The 18,104-nt window shown below is 39.1% G+C and overlaps 1 protein-coding gene across 4 annotated transcripts in view; it reads right to left on the bottom strand.

The window, feature by feature from the left end:
• Nucleotides 1-18,104, bottom strand: part of Gtdc1 (glycosyltransferase like domain containing 1) — a 302,236-nt gene that overhangs the window by 15,062 nt on the left and 269,070 nt on the right. For all 4 annotated transcript variants that reach the window (XM_037204750.1, XM_037204751.1, XM_028881497.2 and 1 more), the window contains one exon: nucleotides 9,482-9,591. In XM_037204750.1, coding sequence (XP_037060645.1) covers nucleotides 9,482-9,591 — 110 coding nt within the window. The remainder of the gene's footprint in view (nucleotides 1-9,481; nucleotides 9,592-18,104) is intronic.

The raw sequence follows: 18,104 nt of genomic DNA on the forward strand, positions 1-18,104 counted from the left end.
TGAACCTCATTTGAGAAGCCCTGGTCTCCAAAGTACCTCCTAGTTTCAACTCCTTTTGAAGAACTGGTTTTATAGATGAGTGAAATGAGGCTGGAAGAGGTAACCTAGCTATGAATGGCAACGCCAGAACTAGACAGCTAACCTTCCCAGCTCCTGGTCATGCTCATTTCACAACAGCAAAGAGCTGATGCCTTCCTTCCAGTTGAAAATGAAACAACATAGGCCAAGGGGAAGAGAGCTGGAAAAGCTCACTGCGTGGGGCCAGATAAACACTCCCCACTGTGCACTTTCTGTCACACTGGTTCTGAGAGGCACAAGAAACAGTTAGGCTGAAACACATGGGCCTTCCTCTGGTCTCATAGTGGGGAAAATATTGCAGTGACCATATCACAAACCAAATTATGATAATATACAAATGCAGGAACACAAAAGTGAAACATCAAAGCACTGAGTAGGGTTATATTAGCTCTCCTGTCTACAGAGATGTTCTTTCTCCTGTTTCAGCATATCTAAGCCATAGATGCCATTATAAGCTTTCATAGTTACATCTATTCCTACACTCCTACTGGTCTATTAATGTCTTGATCTTTTCCATTCATAAACTGATTTCTATTTATCCTTCTGAAATGTACATTTCTCACAAAATTTGAGACCAGTCTATGAAAATGAAAGAACATTTTTTTTTTCCTCAGTGATGTTCACACAGCTATAACTTCTGAGAACAATTTCTTGAGAGATGTTTTGGGAGTTGTATTCCGGAACATATTATTTTCACGGTCTTCCCCCTGGTAGGATGGAAAATGATCTTGTCTTGAGGCTGCTCTGCATCTTCTGGTTCTGGTAGAAATTACACATCTCCTGCTCAGAGGAGCTGCAGGAGGAGAAGATAATAATCCAGACACGGCACGTCTGGGAGTGACCACAGCAGCACCGCACTCTCCCAGGACGCTGCCCTGAGAAACCAGAGTGAGTTGCTATATTACTTGCACTGAGGATGTCTTCAGTGTTTAGAAGGGAAGGGTGGGCAGAATTAACAAGACTTTTCTGAGAAAGGAGCTGCTCAGCCACTGAAAAGGAGCTTCACTCTCATCAGTGGGGGGTTGAAGTGTGGAAGGCCCTGACTCCTCTGTGTAGCTCATCCAGAAATGGTACTAAACACCTAAAAACTGTCTTCTGGGGAGCTCTGCCATGGACTCATTACAACAACTAGATGTCAAACGCCCCCAGTGCAGTGTGACATGAGTTTGGCAAGTAAAGGGATCAGTATGGATAGCAATATGGAGGTGAAGAGGAGAGAGGGGTAAAGAGACTTCACTGGACTTGAGATTATGGCAGGAGGAGAAAGGGTATGAGTGTGCCCATGGGGGAAGGAACAGAGGAATTTAAGCAGTGAATAACACAAGACAAAGGGTTTGTACACATGAACAGATGCATTCAGAAAATGGCATGAAGAATGGGAATTCATAAGACTCCAGGCTGAGGAAGAAAGCTCCCATGCTACAAAAGAAATTGAAGCTCATCCTACAGAAAATCTGTAAGATATGTACTTATTACTATTGCAGTACTACACATCTGTTCTTGGGGGCTGTGGGTTTAGGAAGAATGCTGGGGGATAAACTGAACATACAAATGCCCAGGAGCTGGGAGACTAATGTAAGTCCTTTGCAGGAGGTAAGGTTTCAGAAAATAGGAGCAAGAGTGCCAGAGACAGCAGATGAAGTGTGGGTTAGGGAGGAAAAGGACCTCAGTGTTCTGTTAGCAATGGGAAGACAGAGAAGGGAATGAAGCTCCAAAAACTTTGGCATGTGTTCCTCTACCTTGAAATCTACTAGATGCAATTCATGATGTGAAATTACTGAGAAAAACAGAAGCATATTAATTTACATGGCTCAGGAAAACTCTTCATACTGTCCTCATGCTGATGCAGAGGCTACCTCACAAGGTGGCTGCTCTTAGTTCTGATATACTATTGCTTTCCTTGCTTTGGTGAATTTAACTGCTTACTCATAAATCCTATGCATTTACATTTATTTTATTACTGGCAAAATTACAGGTTTCCTCTTAAAATTTGATGTGACATTTATTTCTTCTCATATCATTTCCTCTTTTGTTTATCAGCTATGTGACTTTTGGTAAGTTACTTAACTGAAGCCTTAGTTTCTCACCTGTGCATAAGGAGACGGCAGTTTACTGGGTAGAATGAGATGGTAGCCTAACAGTCCAGCTTAGTGTGGCCCAGCAGAGTCCTAAGGGCTTCTGCCGTCACAAGCCTTCCTCTCCATGACATAGTTACAGCATGTGCTTCATTTATTTTATGTTCATATAGACTCACGTAAGTGTTGGAACATAAATATCTAAAATAGATCATGTACAATTTCTGTTGCTTTGTTTATTTCATGGAAGTTACTAATTTATTAGCCAGTTTCTTGTTTTTACTAAGAAAAATGCCCATCAGATTTTAAAATGGAATTGGTATGTTATTAGGTTGCTGCCCTGCTTATTAGATATTAAGAATATATACACACCAGTTTGTTTCTGAATTTTCTACTTCTGCTGACTTTTCTACTCTCATGTTTGTGAGTCTGTAAAGCACTCTTTAAAAGTTATCATTTCATAAGTGTTCTGAATCTGACGGGACAGGTTTTCCATTGTAATTTCTCTGTACTTGGTATCTTTGACAGTTTGCTCTTTTACTTATTTACTTTTTAAACTATCCACAGCAGTTCGGTGAGGACATACAAAGTAATACTGTGGCACCCTAAGTGGACTCTTGCTAAGTTTATAAATTATCTTAAGATACACTACCATTTCTACTATGAAAAATATACATGGTATTTATTTTTTCCAGCCAGAATCAAATTCATTTTTCATTTCTTTAATCTTCCTTATTTTTGCCATGGTGGTTTGTCTTCTTCGTTTTACCATAAGATGGGTAAAAAAAAAATTCCACTCAGTCTGGGTTTCCGATTCCTGGGAATCCTTCTCACATGCTTCTTTAGGGGAGCCACGTGACGGCAGTTCCATGTACTGAGCTTTTCATTTACACCTGTGCATCTAAAATGGAGTTGATAAGCCATTTTTCTTCACTATAAATTTGGGATGTCAATATATTAAATTGCCTTAAAAGGTTGTTCATAAGCAATATACTCAAAATGATGAAAAAGTTATAAACAAGGGCATGCTATAATAAAATGTAAATATAAACTTTTTTTTTACTTTCAAATCAGACTGCAATATTCTAGTGAATTTTCTTCTCTTGATTTTCACAATACATTATATGAATATAAGACACAGCTGGTAAACAACTTCATGTCAAGGGAATAAAGAGCGACTGAAAACATACTCAGAAAGGACTGGCTTAAGGAATGGTGTGGCCTTGACAGAGTGGAGTTCATTCAGTCTTGTCTTACTAGTAGAATTTGTTACCTATCACATATAACCTTATGATTCAATATTAATCAATTAATAGACCATTTTGTATTGGGCTTGATTTGAAGACAAATGTAGAAGTTTTACAATAATGTGGTTTATTTGTGTACCTAGACCTTTCTAGAACTGACTCTTTGGTATAGTCACTCTGCTGAAAATGAGACAGTAGCTGGGAGCTGAGGGAAATAGGAGGCGGAACGGTTGGAAATTGCCACATGATTATCTAGCATTTCACTCCAGAGCTAAGAAGCAGGGCCACGACAAGATTGCAGTAGTAACCACTGCCAGGCCAGATGCTACCCAGAAGCCTTCCACACACCACTCTTGACCTAAATTACAGGGGAACCAGAAGAGCTTCTGCCTGCCAAAACCATGCTTCAGGTTTTCAGTTTTCCTCAGATCTTTTTGGCTGCCCAAATGTCTCAAGCTAAAACTCCTTTGGAGAAAGAGTACCATATCTGAAATAAGAAAGAAGAATTTTACATAAGGCCTTGGCTGCTCACACAAAAGAATTGTTTAGAATTACAATTTGTGGGAAATTATGAAGTATACAAACACATTCCATTGACTTGATATCTAAAGCATTTACTAAAAAAAAAAAAAAAAAGAAAAAAAAAAAAAACATCTCAAGGGCTAACAATGTGACCTTGTCATGAGAACTGGCCAACACTCAAAATACGTGCACTGAAGAGTTCCTAGGCTTTTTGGTTCCCTTTAAACATGAAACTAGATGCAGATGGTTTATAGAGCAGAATGACCTTTTAATTGTCTGAACAAAAATGAACTTCCTAGATACAGCACCCTTAATGTCTTCTTTAGATCCAAAAAGTATTCTGGAAACTCATTCTCTATCCAAACTCTGAAGAGACGTCCCTGAGTCTTATAATAAAATTTGCATAGTACTTTAGTGCTTTCTCCAAATGACCTACTCCTATGGAAATCTTCACACAAATTCATTGAAATGGAGTAGGTAGTTTTATTAGTTTTCTTTCCCATGTGCCTTTTATTGTACAGTTGAGTTAGCTGAGGTTCATCTGGAAAGCTTTTAGGACCCAATTTGAATCTGTTTTGCTGATTTAAATTTCTGCAATTATATCTTCTCAGTCTTGGTGCTGCCGATATTTTATTAGGTTCAGTATGTTCTGTTGTTGGGCTGACCCTGTACTTTCTAGTATGTTTGGCAGAATAACTGGTGCCCTATTTGGCAGGAGCTAACCCCCTGTTCAACAGTTATGACAGAAATGTGTGTGGACATTGCCAAATGTCCCCAGGGATGGAGGGAAATCACTCCTGGTTGACAATATCTATAAGCTCTGTAAAATGCCCAAACACCTAGAAGAACCTACCCTATTTCAGAGACCACCTCTACTTCATAAAGGTTCCTTCTTAAAGGCTATGAATTACCAGATGCATCTTCAGATACCATCAGGTTGCTCCCCACAAGAAGACCGAAGGCAATGCCCACACATTATTTAAGCTCTCTATCAACTGGGCTACACTTCCTAGATGAGAGTGGAAATCTGGAGAGGCATGGCTTTCTGTCTGCAGAGCTACAGATCATGGTGTACATTAATGAGCTCTGGTAGCCCATAGTGTAATTCATCAAATTCTGTCTCCTGTTTTTGTTGTTTGTCTGTTTTTTGTTTTTGTTTGTCTGTTTTCCTGAAAGAGAGCAGGACTGGCTTTCCTTATGACTGGGTAGTGCCTTTAAGTTCTGGCTAATGAATGGAGCAGAGCCCTGTGCTATTTCCAAGCTAGTGGAGTTGCTTGGTGACACATGGAATGAGTTTTGTAGTTCTTCAGGTGATGCTTAGGATGATGATGATTATCTGTTTATCAGCTAGGGTCCTCACCGACTCTCATCAGCAGTGCCCTCCCACTCATCTGCAGAAACACACGGTATGGACAAGAAACACAGTTTGCATTTTAAGCCACTGCAATTTTAAGGTTTTCTCCACCTTAGTGTAGCCTATATTAATCTAATTTAAGAGCTGAGAGTTGAGAAGAACTTAAAAAAATTACATAAAATCAAGGTCACTTCTGCTGAAAGAGAAAACAATACGAAACAACTTAGAACTTGTTTGACTTAGTGTTGTTGTATACTGAAAATAAAACTTTTATCATCCCTTAATTCTTTAAGATTTTGTTTCAAAGTATATTTCTCTAAACCTGTTAAGATATGCAAATTGTATGATTTTAGTATGACAAACCCATTCTGTCATTTGAGTAATACTTAGAGAACATTGATGCTATATATTATGTGGGATATTTTTCTACTTCATATTTTGTTTTGCTAACTTTCTTGTGATGAGGACACTTTAATATATAAGGGGTGAAATATATTTAGGATATAAATTTCAAGGTTTTTAAACAATGGCTTTCCATTTGCAAAAGGATTACCCAAGGACATGGAACTGATTCACAGGAGTGATCAGGACTTCCTATAACCACACCTCCTGCTTTCTCCTCTGTAGTGGAGATCGATCTATGGATTTCCAGGCATAGCGTTGGCCTTGGAGACTGCACAAAGTGTGGATCACGGTTTTGCGAAACTTAACTGCTCTGTGATCTTATTTTTCTCATAAATGGTATTCTAACACTGCCTGATTTGCAGGGCTGATTGTGAAAATTAAGTAAAGCAATGAATGAAAGACATAGAACAGTGCCAGGCATCTGCTGGATGATCACTCTAACATTGAAAGCAGTGTTCCAGGAAGTGATCAATAAAGCAACAAATCATGTTCTCCCCATGTGATAACCATGCCTCCTACTTGATCAGTCATCCTGTATGACTTGCAGTGCCTGGCACAAAGGTGTGTTCACAACTATAGCAATGCTGAGGGATGGAGAAGATGACCTGCTCTGCTCTCGGCCTGGCCACTCCCTTGCCTACTCTGCCCAGCACACCCAGCAGGGAGGATTGTATAAATCCCCAAGTGTCCCTGTACTTTTCTCCTCTTTTGCAAAAACAAACAAAAATATAAAAAAGATACAAAAGAGTTATGAATCACAGGGCTATAAAACTTAATGAACCTTCTTAATATTGTGACACTTTCCAGGAAAATGATTTTTGTAAAATTACTTTTGCTTGCAAATACAACAGTAGTGAACCCACACAAAGTTGTACCATAGTCTTCAAATTTTCAAGAGCAAGTTAGTGTTGATGACAGTATCTTGTTGGGCACCAGTGCCTTCACTTAGCAGTGGTGTTGTTTTCTCCTATGTGCTTTGTGGAGAAATAAAGGGAATGTGTGCTGGGAGACATGGTCTCCCTACACAGCCCAGGCTGACCTAGAATTTGAGATCCTCTTCTGTCAGGAACAGGAACACTGGGATTATAAGTGTGCAGGAGCCCAGTCGGTTGCTACAAGACCAAGTTGGAGGAAAACCACCCAATGTTAGTATATCATATACTCCATCGTTCTTACATGAATGTGAAAAGATGACTTACAGGCAGGCAGTCATTAAAAGTAACTGACAGTCAGAGTCACTATTTCTTTACCTGTCCAGCAGGTAGTTACTAGTTGTGTAATACATATTATGATTGCTTAGAAGGTAGGACTGTTAGATGGTGAGTTAGGGAAATGTTGAGTCAGGAAACAAGTATACAAAACTCTGAACAGCATACAGTTACAGCTTTATTTAGTTGTGTGAACTTACTTGGTTTCTTTATTCCTCAGGTTTTCCAAAAAAGAAAAAAAGTGGAGATGTTCTCGAACAGGATTATGTGAAGAGTTAGCTAATATCTGTAAGTGGCTTAGAATAATGCCTGGGATATAGAAAGCGAGTGCCCCATGAGTACTTGTTAAATACACCAGAGGAATGACAACAATGACCAGTTATACAGAATGGCTTGTGAGAAAGCTTTTGGAATAAAGGTACAAGCCAGAGAGCAACCAGACACATTCATTCCTTCAATATCTGCAATTCCATGAGAAGGAAGCCGAAGCATGTTGGCCATGAAGGGTTGATTCCCATTTGAAATGACACATGGATCAGAGGCTGAGACATAACAGAGGCCCAGCTGGAGTGGAAGTAAAGGAACATGTACACAGAAAGTATGGCATTGTTTCTTGTGGGTTCCACAGTACAGTCTAAATACTGTACTCTCTCCCAGTTGCAGTTTTCCACAATGCTGCACAGCGCAAAGGCAATGTGTGGGATGTGAAGAGTACCGATTCTCAAGTACCCAAGGATATGCTACTTGAGTAAAAATCTAACCTGCTTCACAGAGGCAGCTAAAATTATGCTGTGGTGAGGCTGGCTCAGAAACCTCTTAGGCATTTCCTCTAGCCTCTTGTGCCAGTTCATCGACAAGCATTCAATGGTGGCACACACAAACTGAACTCACCAACTATGAAAGCTGGCATTTTTTTTCTTCTTTCTGTATAATCATCCTTCTACCAATTCCTCTCTGCTTTCCTCATACATAGTCCCCTCACTAGAGTCTCTGCCACTGCTGCAGAGTCATCCTGGGGTCACCATCAGTGACTCTTACACCGATTCTGCCTCACTATACCTCATTTACTTTAATGATCAACATTCTCCTTATCTTGGCACTACCCTGTCTGGGTAAGGCAGTATTAACTTACCAAGTTGACATGCAGAATCCCCTTATTCCACTCACTTTAGCGATCCCATAGCATTAAGCACTGGTATTTTCTTCCTTTAAACACAGTTTCTAAAATGTTTGCTTTGGTGTGCTTTCCCTTTTTTGGAATAATTTAATCAATTTTTTATTTCTGGCTATTCCAGTAGCTTTGGCTATTAATAGACTAGTTCACTGTTAACCCTCTAAGCTCCACGTCTCATTACTCATGTGTCAGTTTGGTACCCTCTTTGTTTTTGTGTTTGCACATGAATGCTCTCTCCTTAACACAACTGTAAGTTCCCTGATGAGAGGGAGCATCAATTACTTTTGCTTACTTATTTAATAAGTATTACTGACCTCTACAACTCCACTGGTCAGTGTTTCAGGTGATAGTAATGAGGAAGACAGGTTCTGTCTCTAGTAGCCCTCATGTAGCTTACATTTTAAATCTAGTAATTATGTGCATGCAGTGAATGGTGAAAAACAATATGATATATCATGAAGAAAGACAGTGTGCTAGAAGAACATGAGGAACTTTCAAGAAAATGCTCCAGAGCTGAGATTGATAAAATAGAAGCCAAAAGACAGAAGCTTGGTACCCAAGAGCAAGGTTTGGTACATGCACTGCAGAAGGCAGAAGGCATGCCTCCAGATGAGGCTGATAAGGCACTGAACCACAATCAGGAAGCACTGTCCAAAGGAGTGTGCACTTAGGCAGCCTTTCAGGGGCGTAACACACCACAGCAAGACACTGCTCAACGAGACTATGCCTGGACCTTTGTTGTTGTTTGGTTTAAAAACAAAGCTCAATACCCAGGCTGTAAACAAACAAACAAACAAACAAACACAAATGCTTAAGAGAGGTGTCAAATTCCTCATTTTACTGACCCCAACATACCAGATGAGGATACAAGATGAAGGAAATGACCCTGAACAGGTGCTGTGCGGCATAAGGATGAGAGGATCTGCTACTGGCAGCTTCCACCTTAACTTTTCTTCAGTTCAATACAGAGGCACAGACCATGACAGCAATGATATGGGCGAAGGCCCACCCCACCTCATAAGTTAGATGCCCATTGCTTTATGCAGGCCACCTAACAGATGGTGGCAAAGCTGTGACCCCAGAGGTGGAGAGGTTGTACATTCAATTATAAGTTTCCACTTTCTGTAAGTATTAAGATGCCCAAAGCAATATATTCTGTTTACATAAAATACATTGTATAAACTATATTTGATAAGAGAGATGACTGCTTCTTCTCAACTTAAATCAAAGAATGCTTACTTAAGTGTTTTTTTTAATTGAATCAGACTTTAATGCTGTCATATAATCTTGGTTAACAGTGCTCATCTTGATTATTCTAACAAAGAAGAAATTAATACTTCAGTTGTAGAGCTCATGTCTTCCTATAAAAAACAAAACAAAACAAAACAAACAAACATTAGAAAATTTAAAACAGGTACCTGGGACATCTGTAAAAGTTTCTCCAAGGACAGAGACGTGGAAATTCAGTCCTAAGTCCTTTAGATGCATTAATACCTTAAAAAAACTCTCTGGATCTTTGTCATGTTCCCTGTAAATAAACAGAAAATATACCCAGTGTTACCTCAGGGTACATGGTAAGAAAAAAGTATTCTGTTCACATGGTGTCAGTTCCTGTCAAGATCTTGTGCTGGTGAGGAAGCCCCTCCCTGAACTGTGTGTCACCTCGCATCCAGACCTGCTGTCAGAATCAAACTCAGGCCCACCTATGGGTTATAAAATAAAAGGACCTTTTCTTGGAGGGGAAATCCGTCTTAAAAAGATTAAGTAAACTATACAGTATTTCTTCCTTCCAAATAGTTAATTTTTCACTAAGCACAAATTTATTTTCTTAAAGAAAAAAAACTTGAAAGGATTATTTTTTGTTCGTCATCATGAGGATGAAGCAGGGAAGCTTGCTTTCCACAGGAATGAAGCCTTTCTCCCACAGATCCAGCCTCCTTGTTCTGACACAGAGCACACAATTTAAGAAAGGGACTCTGGCGCCTTTCACTAATCTCTTGTTTGCAATCACTCGGTGGAAAATTATAATGCAATAGAAGGGATGGATAAGTCTGAATCTATCTATATTAAATACCAACTTAGAGAGTGTAGGGTAGTCAACATGTAAAAGAATCTGAAAAGAAAATACTTTCATTTAGCACAGGCATCAAGAAACATCAAATGTTTTCAGCTTGTTCAGTTTGTCAGGCTTTGCTAATGACAGAATGAGAGGTTAAAAGACACTAAAATTAAACAAAAATATTCTTCAACAAATCATACTTAAATGGAATATTTTTTAACATTCTAAGGTGTGAATATTTCAGTATTTCTTGCATTTAATTACACTGTTTTTAAATTATCTTATTTCAGACAGATGTAGACCAGATGTCCTCAAAATATTTTTTTATTTATAATTCAGAAATTTGATTTTTTTCATTACAGAAAATAGTTATATACCAGCAATTGAATTTCTCATTTACTAATTATATAAAATAAATCTGTAAAATTATTAAACTGCTATATGAAATATGAAAATTACATCATTCAGGAAACCTCATGAAAAATGACATCTGTACCCCTTAATGTGTTAATTCACAATTCAGTCAATATTTTCAGTATCATGAATCGAAACAAATGCATCTTCTAATTATCATTTTAAAACAGCATTTATAATCTTATGAAACTGTAAGATCTTATAAAATTAGAGTTCTCAAACAATTTGTTTTAAGTGCTATGTCTCTCAGTTTGATTTACTTCAAATAATAAAAGATGCAATGGCAAAATGTTCATTGCTTTTTAAGATGATGTGTATTATATACATGCACCATTGGGAAGTGTTTGGATAGTTTTCATATATACTACTGCTGTGGGCAGGAACAAAGACTCCAAACAGTGTGAGAGGAAAGCATATACCATATGCAGTCTTCAACCATATCAATCAAATAACTGCCACCTTATCTTGTAAAATGCTCTTTCAGTCTGATTCTCTTGGAGATACTTCGATGAAAAGGATGGAAACAATATAACATAATACAGCTTAAGAGAGTAACACTGTAGGGAAATCTAGCCACTCAGTTCTCTAAGTTTTTCATTTGACATTCCAAAAATCTGGCTACAGATCCCTGGTATATCATGTATTCTAACTATTGTCTTGTGTGCGTGTCTGGGGGGTGGGCGAGGGGGTGGCACATGCATGAAAAGATAAAAGGAGATTCAGTGTGTAGGTGGGATGAAACTTAACTGGGTAAAGACTGTAGTTCCTACAACTTCCAGTGTGTTTAAAGCAGTAGGATTTACGAACATCCATTTTCACTGCTTCTATACAGAAACAGTTGCATTGCAACCTAGCACATACTTTAGATATTCCTTCTAGGTAGACAAAAGCTTTAATATTCAATAGTCATTTTGTGTAAGAACACAAACAAGATTGGTGTGAACCCTCTTTCATTTTGTTTAAATCATAGTATGTAGCTGAACATAAGGTAGAAGTTTATTTGTTAAAAGTTATCCCTCACAAATAGGAACATTTTATACTCAAGTTCTTAAAAAATGTATCATGACATAGGGGAACTCTTTATTCATTTTTGGGAACAGCCTGTTAGCCTTTAACTGATGAGAATTTTGGATGATTTTAGTACTTCCTCACTTGGTGGTACTAGTGAAAGCAGACTCATAGGAAATTAAACACTGAGATTGTGTCATTTTGGGAAGTAAGACCTAACAATTCTAAGTGCTGAGTGGTTTTGAAAACAAATACCAAAAAACCACCACCATGTCCAACAGGCACCACCACCATCTCTCTCTCAAACACACACACACTGATGAAGTGGTCATGAGATCATGAGCAGCAAGCACGCTTCCATAGCTGGAGAAGAGATTTCTGGTGATGCCATGGGGCAGTTTCAGTCTCTGTTCTGCAATCCAGAATGCCAGACAGTAGGTCGTAGAAGTAGGCCAGTTGTCTGAATAAGGGCACCACTATGGTGTCAAAAGTGCAGGAAAGGTGAGCTTGAAACAAAATTGCTTCCTGAAATATGAGGGTAGGAAAAGAGCAACAATTCTCAAGGCATTCTTCAGCACATGCACTTTACAGTATTGTATGTATACACTAGGAGATTTTAATACAACTATTGTCCCACTTATTGGATTTATGTTGTTCAAAGCTCAATATAAGCAGTATGCTGGAGAGTTTTATGTCAACTTGACATAGGCTAAAGTCATCTGAAAGGTGGGAGCCTACATCAGGTCAGGTTGTAGGCCAGCCTGTAAAGGTATTTTCTTAACTGGTGATTGATAGTGGAGGGCCCAGCCCATTGCAGGTGGTGCCAGATCCTGGGTTCTATAAGAAAGCAGGGTGAGTAAGCCATAGGAAGTAAGCCAGTAAGCAGTACCCCTCTGTGGCCTCTGCATCAGCTCTTGCTTCCAAGTTTTTGCCCTGTTTGAATTTCTATCCTGACTTCCTTTGATGATAAACAGCGATATCAAAGTGTAGGACAAAAAAATCCTTTCCTCCCCAGCTTGCTTTTTGGTCATGGTGTTTGTTTGGTCATGGCCATCACCCTAATTAAGACAATCAGTTTAGTTGAAAGTTTTTTTTTTTTTTTTTTTTTTTGTTTGTTTTTTTTTTTGGATTTTCTTTGTGGTGAAATGGGAAATTGTCTAACATTCAACCTTTAAAAAGTTCCACATATAACAACCATACCTTACAACAAGGCATGAGTGATGAATGAACAGAAGAGCCAACTACTGTGTCCTGCAAGGGATGAGCTCTGGGCATCCAATGGGCCATACAGTTCCTCTGATACTAATGAACCCATTGAGCAGAACATGCTATATCTTAAATTACTTTCAAATTAGTCTAAATGTGAAACTCTCCTCCATGTGGTTGTAGCAAAAAGTATTACATATATAGTGAAGGGTCTGATGAGGACACATCTGCTATCAAGATGAAAAATGCTTTTTGCAAGAAACTTGTCTCTAGATCCGTATTTCTGTTCTCACGTTTCTGGTGGGAAATGGTTGATATAATCTTTAGAGGGAAATTTGCTAATGGTCATGATAAGCCTTAATGTGTGCATCACTTTTTCTCTAATAATTATAATTATGAAAGTCAGCCTAAAAAGATGCACACAGAAATTCTGCTACAATGTATTCATAACAACATTACTTATAATGGCAACTTTGTAAAAATTTAAAGTGGTGACAATTAAATATATTTTGATACATATGATACAATTCTTAGCAGTCATTAAAAATAATGTTGCATATGTGTGCTTCTGGGCATGGAAAATTATTCAGTATTAAGTATTCAATAGCCAGTACTTTTGAGTAAAAGGAGTTGGCAGAAAAGCATGACTTTTATGATCTGCCTGTGCAGGACAAATAGATGCCTATAACTGTTACAAGGTTCATCTCTAAATTGTTAGGTTTGTTCTGGCTTGTTTTCAATAACCTTTGTTTGTGTAAATTATTTTGAATATTTTAAAGAACCCATTCCTAATATTCTACCACAACTCTGAGTTCATAAGCTTTCTTCTTAACTTGAACAGTTCAGTACCCAGCTGTTTCATTTTTTTTCCCCACGACCCTCTATGTTTGACAAATGCCAGCCAAGCAAACTTGTTTAAATAAACAAGACATTTCAGTCAATGTGTTAGGGTTCAGGCTTCCTGATCATACCCATCCTACTGAGTAGGTAAGGATAGAACAGCCTGGCAGGGATTTCATTTCTCCACACCCCCACTACAGCAGAAGAGACCAGCAGGGAAATATTTCAGGCTTCCTGGAAGCAGAAGATACAGCAAGAACAGCTTTTATTCCCAAATATTATTCAGAACATTTGAAAAGCATAAACTGTTTCCATGTGTTTTTTCTTCCTATATCTGTCTCTCTCTGTTGCCTTTCCTGTTTCGTTTCAGAGAGCTAAATTTCTTCTTATTCCTCACTTAGCACTCATTCAGTAAATATTTATTGAGGATTTCTAAGTTCTCCATACTTGTCACTTATACTGTTACCATTTCCGATTTTCCCACATAACTGTGTATATATTGAGCAGTCTCTTTGATCTAGCTCCTGTCTGGCTTGAGAGAAACTGGCTCTTTCCAGAAGCATACTACTCTTCATCCAGAGCTCTGTGCAAAGGGCAGATGATGCCTACTTTGTTTACTGGGTACCAATTGTTGAGCTGAGCAACGAGGGACTATTTGTGTTAACATTAATATCCAGTCTCTCTTTCTGAGAACATAGATTCCTTATTTACTCCCTTGCTGTGGGTGAGGACCAGTGCCAGCCAGACTGCAAGCTGACTGACATATGTCACCTTCAGATAAACACATCTGAGAGCAGTTCTAGATAGCATAGTAAACTCTGCAGTGATGCTGTGTTAAGGTAAGCAGGTTCAGGTTGTCACATGGAGACTTGTCCCACATGCAGCAGTGTACAAAGGTGAAAGAAGGTTCTTTTGTCTAAAGCAACTGAATCCTATGGGGGTGCGGAAGTGTTCACTACTGCAGCATAACCTAGTTCACCTCAATTAGAGTACCATCTGTGGCACAGTCAGCTGCTCTATAAATGCTGCACATCCCTACTAAGCACCTGATCATAATCTCACCTACATGGCTCAACCAAATGACCATCAAATATAACCATTCCAGCATCGAAGACCACACAGAAAACTCACACCAGAACCCACATGCTATCTCTACAGTCATACTTTTGTTTGTTCATCTTCGTCTTCATGTCTGCTTCCTGCCTATACTGAGAGGAGGAAGGAAGCTTGTACCTTCAGTCCACAGTTTCATTTTCAGACCATTAAGCCACAGGCCTTCCTTAGCTTCTGCTACTTTGGGGGCACAGACTCATTGGAGAAGACAATAAATATCCAGAAGTAATACATAATCACAATTCTCCAGTGAAGTGGTTTTAAACATCTTGACCTTTCTGAGGGTTTGCTAACCTATCTCTCTCTCATTACAAACACTACCTCACAGGACATGAGCCTGCAATATAGCACTTGGGAGGCTAAGGCTAAGAATCTCAAGTTTGAGGTAAGCCTGGGCTAAATACTGAGATCCTGTTTCAACAAAACAAGACAATCTCTCTCATAGAAACAAATCAACCAACCAAACAACTAATTAACCAACTAAAATCTCAAAACATTTCACACTTCCAAATTCAGCGATGCACTTCTTACTCCTGTATAGGCTTGTATTCCCTGATAAGCTGCTTCTCATCACCAACTGATCTGATACGCTCTCTAAGACGTGTACTTTTCACTTGCTCTGTCCAATATCAACAAGCAGTGTTTGCTGTGCAGCGTTTGCTGGAGGATGATTTAGTGAGCAGTCTTCACTACTGACCAGTTTCTTCATTTCACTTCCCTTGCTCCCTCTTGCTCCTGCAATCTCAATGTTTCTCTCTTCCCTCCCCTCCATGTCCCCATCTCATCTGTCTTTCTTTTACTATGTAAACTTTCCAGTAACAATTACTTCTTCAATACCCCTCCCCCCTTTGTTTTTTAAAGCCCTTCCACATTGGTAACTGGAGGGTAGGCATACTGCTTTCTGTCCTTTAAACTTGCTTTCAGAGAGAGAAGGGCAGTGCAGAGAGAAATGGCTTTTCGACAGACTCACAGAGCAGCCCGCAGGTGTGCCGCAAAGACTGAACAAAATCAGCTTCTGTTAACTACTACCCCTTGCAGTTCCTGAGATCAACTTTATCCTCCACAGAAGAGATCACTTGATACTCATCTTTTTGTTCCTGTTTGACAACAAAATCTCTAGTTTCATCCATGTTGATACAAATGACAGGACTTCTTCCTTTTTTCTGGCTGAAGAGTATTCTACTGTGTACATGCACCTCATTTTCCTCATATATTTATGAGTCAGCAGACACAGGGCAATTCCACATCCTAGCAGCTGTCAACAGTATTAAAATAAAGAAGGAAGAACATATGCCTTTCACATACTGGTCTTTCTCTTTAGATAGACAACAAGTATATGGCAAGTGGATCACAGGGAGTTCTGGTTTTAATTTTGTTGTTCTGTTTTAAGATAGTGTCTTGTCATAGCACAATTGGCCTTGAACTGTGCATTCTAGATTAGCCTCAAAGTCCTGATTGGCTTGTCTCAACCTCTCAAGGGTAGGGATTACAAGTATGTTACCATGCATGGCACTGGGTACTTTTTGTTGTTGTTACTATCATATTATTTCTTTTATTGTTTGAGAATCTAAGTATAACATTTCCCCCTCTACTTTCCTCCCTTGGAACCTTCCCATATACCCTTCCTTGCTCTCTTTCAAATCCATGGCCTCTTTTTTCATTAATCATTGTTACAAATATATTCATAAATATAAGTACAACCTGCTCAGTCTGTGTAATGCTACTTGTATGTATGTTTTTAAGGCTGACATCCTGCCTATCGTTTCTGTAATTTTACTTGCATCCCACTGACAGTGTTCAGCACTTCTCTTTCTACACACCCTTGACAAAGTAAATTGTTATACTTTGCCCTTTGATCCTAGATTTTAGAAATTTTAACCAATATATCTTCCCTCTACCCTTCTACTCAGAAGGCATTCAAGATGCTAAGGTGTTTCATGTTCATTGCTTCAAGGAGGCACGGAGAGGGGAGAAATGCCACCAACCTCCATAGTAGAGGTCTCTTGGTTGTTTACAAGTTAAATTCCCTGTAATGCTGAGGTCTACAGCAGGCAGAAGCATGTAAGATATGCCAATGAGTAGAGCATTCTGTGTTGCTTTACCTCTGGCAAAGGGACAATGGCAAAAAATTGCAAATAGAGCTGAGAGTCCAGGTTAATGCCTGGGAAAGAAGCAGGATGATGGGGCAGTGGGAGACAGAGAGACAGTCTTAGTACATTATCTCTAGTGATGGCCTTAATAAACTTCTGAGCTATACTGTACTTAAACACAGAAGCATGCTCTTAGTGAATGTCCAGGGAAGGATTACAAGGCTGCTTGAAGAGAATACTTGAGTAGTGTCCTAGCTTGAGGCTAGGAAATGGAGGGCAATGTCCTGGGCTACATGAGATTTCTAGTAACACACTGAAATCTGCCATCAGAAAGAAATCATAAATAAAAACTGAAATTTGAATTCAGATATCAGAGTTTCATACAATCTGCATACTGATATTCTTATTTTTCTTTTTGATAGCAGAGAGGAGTGAGGTCTATCATAGAAAATTCAGGCTAGTAGTACCTGTTAGAGGTGTGTTCCCACTTCAGTTGTGGCCGGTGATCCCATTTCTGCAGCACAGTGTCTGTTGTCTTTGAAAATATGTCTTTTTCTTATTAGCAACAGAGCTTTCTGCAATGTACTCTTTCTAGGTGACTCTTCACAGGCCGTCTCATCTCACAGTGGCAACTGCATCCCTCTCTTGACCTCCCGGGTTTCCTGGATGAGAATGCTTCCTAGTGGGTCTGCTACTCCAGCTCTCCTGCTTGCTATGTGTTCTTCTATCAGACACCTCTGCCCATTGAAAGGACCCTGGCTTGATCTCCAAATCCCATGTTATCATTTCAGCTTAGCACTCTTGTCTGTGTTACATCTTCTTGCTCTTTCCATCTGACTGAGTTATCCTCAATATTTTTCCCATTAGATCTCCAATGATTTTCTAGAGAAGCTCTCCTTGCTAGAAGCTTGACTTCCCCAGACTTTCTATTATTTTCTGTTTGTTACAGAAAGATTTTTTGTCTAGCAGTCTGACTTGCCAGTGAGCTCTTTCTCTACAATTCTGGTGAGGAAGCCCAAGGACACACATCCTTCTACAAACTGGTAGGCCGTAAGTATCAGTTAAGCTGCATTGGTCTTCCCCACTACAGGACATTACTTCAGCAGTCATCATCCCACACTGTTCTATCTCAACGAGTATGTCTACTTCCTATGATGTGGGAGACTCTACAGAATCAAATTTCATCTCCACAGTCTGTTACTAAGTCTTGTCATTTTTTTCTCAAATATAGTGACTAATCAATTAGATCTTCTTTTGGATTTAAACACAATTTCATTCTAAACTGCATGCAGGGAATATGCTTGCAACTGG

Source organism: Peromyscus leucopus, chromosome 4 (genome assembly GCF_004664715.2).
Source record: "Peromyscus leucopus breed LL Stock chromosome 4, UCI_PerLeu_2.1, whole genome shotgun sequence".
Lineage (NCBI taxonomy): Eukaryota > Metazoa > Chordata > Mammalia > Rodentia > Cricetidae > Peromyscus > Peromyscus leucopus.